Raw genomic sequence first — 4,111 nt, 5'->3', positions numbered from 1 at the left:
ATGCTGCTGGCAGAAGCAGCAAGGAGCATCACCTGGAGGTGTACGGTGAGTTCACAGAGGACTTGTGGGGGTGACTGAAGGTGTTGTGACCTCTGTCAGTGCAAGTCCAGCTGGACCCAAAAGCTCACAGCCATTGCCTGATGCCTTGGGTATTTTGGAAGGGATGCTTCTCCCTGGGCCAGCTTTGCCCTTACACTTGTGTACAGCTAAGGGAGGCACTGCAGCAACACCTCTACCCTGTGTCCTTCTGCCCACAGCACTGCCGAGGGCCCAAGGCAGCAGCAACACCCTGAGGAAGGTTTCTGTCATTGAGGGTGGAGAGACAGTTCTGGAGTGTGAGGCCATGGAGATGCCACCACCCTCAGTGATGTGGGTGAAGGATGGGCAGCCTGTGGCCAGTGGGGATGGGCTCCTGCTTACTGAGCAGGGGAGGAGGTTGCACATCCCCAGGGCAGAGGTTGCCCATGCAGGACGCTACATTTGCCTGGTGGCCAACGCAGAGGGGCAGGAGCAGAGGGAGTTTGATGTTGTGGTGCATGGTAAGGATATGGGATGGGGCTGGTGGCTGGTGGCTGGATGCAGGCAGGATCAGGAGGGTGGTGTTGTCCCACACAGAGCAACCTGCTGTGGGTCACCTGTCCCACAGCACCTTCACAGTCTACAACTCCAAGTGATGCCCATAGTCCTTCTGGGTTTGTTTCCTCAAACTGTACAAAGCAGAAAGGTGGAAAAAAGCCAGGCTCACCCAGTTTTCCCCTCTGTGCTTTGCTCCTTTGATGTCTTGGCTGCTTTGCAAATGGGTGTCTATCTTTTTCTGCAACCCCAGTTCCTCCTGAGTTCGTTCAAGGATCAGGATTGACAAACAATGTCAGTGTGTCTCTGCAAGGATCCCTGATGCTGACCTGTGAGGCCACTGGCATTCCCCAGCCCACAGTCACCTGGTTCTGGAATGGCTCTCCTGTCGCCCCCAGCGAGCACATGCATGTGCTTTCAGGTCAGGGAACTGGATGCTGGGAGAGATGAGTGTTTTAGGAACACCCCAACACTGAGTTTAAACTGATGGTGGAGCTCCAGCCCCACAGGAGCACTGCTGGGATGTGCTGGTGCCTCGATCAGGATCAGGGTCCTGAGACCTCTCTGCTCTGTGCTTCCAGGGGGCTGGCTGCTGAGGCTCACCCATGCACAGACCCAGGATGGTGGTTACTATTCCTGCCTGGCCAGCAACATAGCTGGAGAGGCCAGGAAGAATTTCTACGTGGAGGTCCTAGGTAAAGATGGGTCTTCTGTCTGTGGGATTTCAGAGCTCCACCCTTGCATGAACAGTCACGAGTTAAGACTGGACATGTTGGAGTCCTTCATGCCTTAGGATGTGAGCTCAGAGGCTCAATGCAGCTGGCCAGCTGCTGAGGTCTCTGGTGGCTTGTGTTCCTAGTTCCTCCCCACATCGAGAATGCAAGTGAACAAGAGACCAGCAAAGTGCCTGAGGGTCACCCTGTCACCTGGTCCTGCCTGGCTGCAGGTGAGCATCGCATGGGGAGCAGAGGTGGTGTGAGCAGGTGGGAGATGGGGCTTGGGACAGACCTGTGTCTCCTTTTGGGGTGTGGAGCAAATAGATGGCTCTGATCTAAGACATGAAAATAGCTGAAATCGTCTGAAGAAAAATAGATGGCTCTGATCTAAGACATGAGAATAGCTGAAATCGTCTGAAGACCTTTTTTGGGATAGTTCCTGGCTTTGCAGTTGGGCTGTCCGGGAAGTGCTGGAGAGGGGACGCCCACACGGGGAGCTTGTTCCACAGTGTAGGCTCCAATCTTTCCCAAAGGGAGCTAGAATTCCTCTGATTTGGTTTCTCCTTTAGTGATGGGAATAATTAATCACCTCCCACTCAGGACAGTTCTCTTTCTTCTTGCTGGCTCATCCAGCAGCTTCTAAAAACCTGATCCAGATCATGATAATTCTGATTTGGGCTGATGTCCCTGCTTTCCAGAAAAACTCTGGTGCAGTGACCCCAGCCAGGCTGTGCTCACACATGGAAAAACTTTACATGAAGGCCAAAACCTGCTTTCCACCCCATACAGGCAACCCACAACCTAAGATCACCTGGCTGAAAGACAACCACTCTCTGCCCAGTGGAGACAACTTCTCCATCTCTCCTGATGGCTCCATGCTCCACATCTCCCGAGCGTCCCTGTCGGATGCTGGCCACTACTCCTGTGTGGCCTCCAGCTCTGTGGCAAATCAAACGAAGCACTACCTGCTAGATGTTTTGGGTATGAGATGTCTGATGGAGGCAGAGTCTCAGGTGTGAGCAGGGGACATGGACTTTAGGGTTTTTTAATGGTCTGCCCCAGGTCGGGGGTGAGGATCCTGTAGTCCTGCAGCCAGCAGCATGGCATGAGGTCCTGGACCTGTCTCAGAGTCCTTGTGAGACCTCTTGGAGGAACATTGTGTCCATCTAGTGCAGGATCCATCTCTGATGGAGGCTTGTGGGAATGGGGAGTGTGTCTTCTGTGTCCCCCATATTTTTGGAGGGCAGAAGGACAGGGCAGACTCTGAAGCTGGCATATTCTGTCATCAAGTCCAGCTCCCTGAACTCGGATCATGCTCTGATGGAGGGATGGGAAGCCTAAGTGGGAGCTAATGCTAATCTGCCACACAAACACACCTCTGCAGCCAGTCCTACCTTTGTTGGAGATGCCCATGATGCTCCTGCAGAAGAAGTCACAGTGATCATCAACAACCCTATCTCGCTGGTCTGTGAGGCTTTGCCATACCCATCACTCAACATCACCTGGTTCAAGGATGAGGTTCCTCTCAGAGCATCTAGAAATGTCCTCCTGCTCCCTGGTACTGTGCTGCTGTCCTCTGGCTCTGCATGACCGTGGTGGCTGATTGCTGCATGCCTTGGGGAGTGGGAGTGGGGCCTTTTCTTGGTCTGGCTGTGGTCTAGGGCAGTGGAATGGTGAGAAGTCATCATCCTGCAGGACCTGAGGGGCTCAGACCACCAAGGATATGCTGCTCTTCCATGTGCTGCATTCTCTGATAGTAGCTAGAGCCTCCTCAGCACTGGGTTTTGTAAGCCTGGGAACTGGGCTCTAGGAGAGTACTAGACTCCTTCAAGCCAGGCTTGCAGGTGATCAGCAGGTTCCGTGAGATGCCTTCAGGTGCTGCATGGGGATAGACAGCTGTGGCTGTGAGCAGCGACCCTCTCAGGAGACCCCCTTTGCCCAGGTGGCCACGGGCTGCAGATTCTGAATGCCCAGGAAGAGGATGCAGGCACATACAGCTGCGTTGTGGCCGATGAAGCTGGGGAGGCTGTGAAGAACTATGCTGTGAAGGTCCTGGGTGAGGGAGCTCTCCATGTCCTTCCCAATTCCTGCAGTGACCTCACCACTGTTATCAGGCCAGTGCCCTTTCCCTTTCCCTCCCCTCATTATGAATCTCTGAGGGACACCACTTGTCAAAGGTCCATTTTTGGGCGTCAGCAGTGCCCCGAGGTGCTGCCTGTAACTGATTAGGGCAGAGCAAGGGCAGTGGGGGCTCATCTTTCATCCCAGCTCTGTTATTTTTCCCCACTAGTTCCTCCATGGATTGCCAGAGATGACCCTTTGGGGGAATTTGCTGTGAAAGAGGTGAAAGCCAGGGTCAACAGCACAGTGATGCTGGAGTGTGAGACCTGGGCTGTGCCTGAGCCAACCATCCGCTGGTACAAGGACAAGCAGGTGAGGTCCTAACTGTGACCAGGGAGGAGCTGATGGGTTTGGGGACTGTCCCAGGTGAATGGATTAGGAACACACCCTTTATATGGCTGTTTGAGTTCTGTCCTGCTCCTGAGTGTGTAATCCTCCTCCTGCCCTTCTCTTTCTTCCCTGCCCTGGGGATGGGGTCCCTGTGCAGCTCCTGGAAAGCACTGGACACCTTCAGATCCTCAGTGAGGGTCAGGTCCTTCAGATCAACCCAGCCAGTGTCTCAGATTCGGGGCACTACACCTGTGTGGCCACCAATACCGTGGGCGAAGATGACAGGGACTTCATCGTGCATGTCCAAGGTGAGCCCTGGGCAGGCAGCCTGTGCCCAGAGCAGTGTGTGTCTCTGGAAGAGGAGGGACTCT

At 54.2% G+C, this 4,111-nt stretch overlaps 1 protein-coding gene across 1 annotated transcript in view; it reads left to right on the top strand.

Annotated features, from left to right (window-relative positions):
* LOC103808309 (hemicentin-2-like) overlaps nt 1-4,111 on the top strand; it is a gene marked incomplete at its 5' end in the record, with an annotated part of 33,711 nt that overhangs the window by 15,334 nt on the left and 14,266 nt on the right. The window contains 9 exon segments of the mRNA XM_009081087.1: nt 258-539; nt 827-994; nt 1,155-1,268; nt 1,433-1,519; nt 2,079-2,270; nt 2,674-2,847; nt 3,232-3,345; nt 3,580-3,722; nt 3,898-4,048. Coding sequence (XP_009079335.1) covers nt 258-539; nt 827-994; nt 1,155-1,268; nt 1,433-1,519; nt 2,079-2,270; nt 2,674-2,847; nt 3,232-3,345; nt 3,580-3,722; nt 3,898-4,048 — 1,425 coding nt within the window.

This window comes from Acanthisitta chloris, unplaced genomic scaffold (genome assembly GCF_000695815.1).
Source record: "Acanthisitta chloris isolate BGI_N310 unplaced genomic scaffold, ASM69581v1 scaffold7428, whole genome shotgun sequence".
NCBI classification, from domain to species: Eukaryota; Metazoa; Chordata; class Aves; order Passeriformes; family Acanthisittidae; genus Acanthisitta; species Acanthisitta chloris.
Note: the sequence above shows the minus strand (reverse complement) of the source record. Positions and strands in the feature narration are given on the sequence as shown.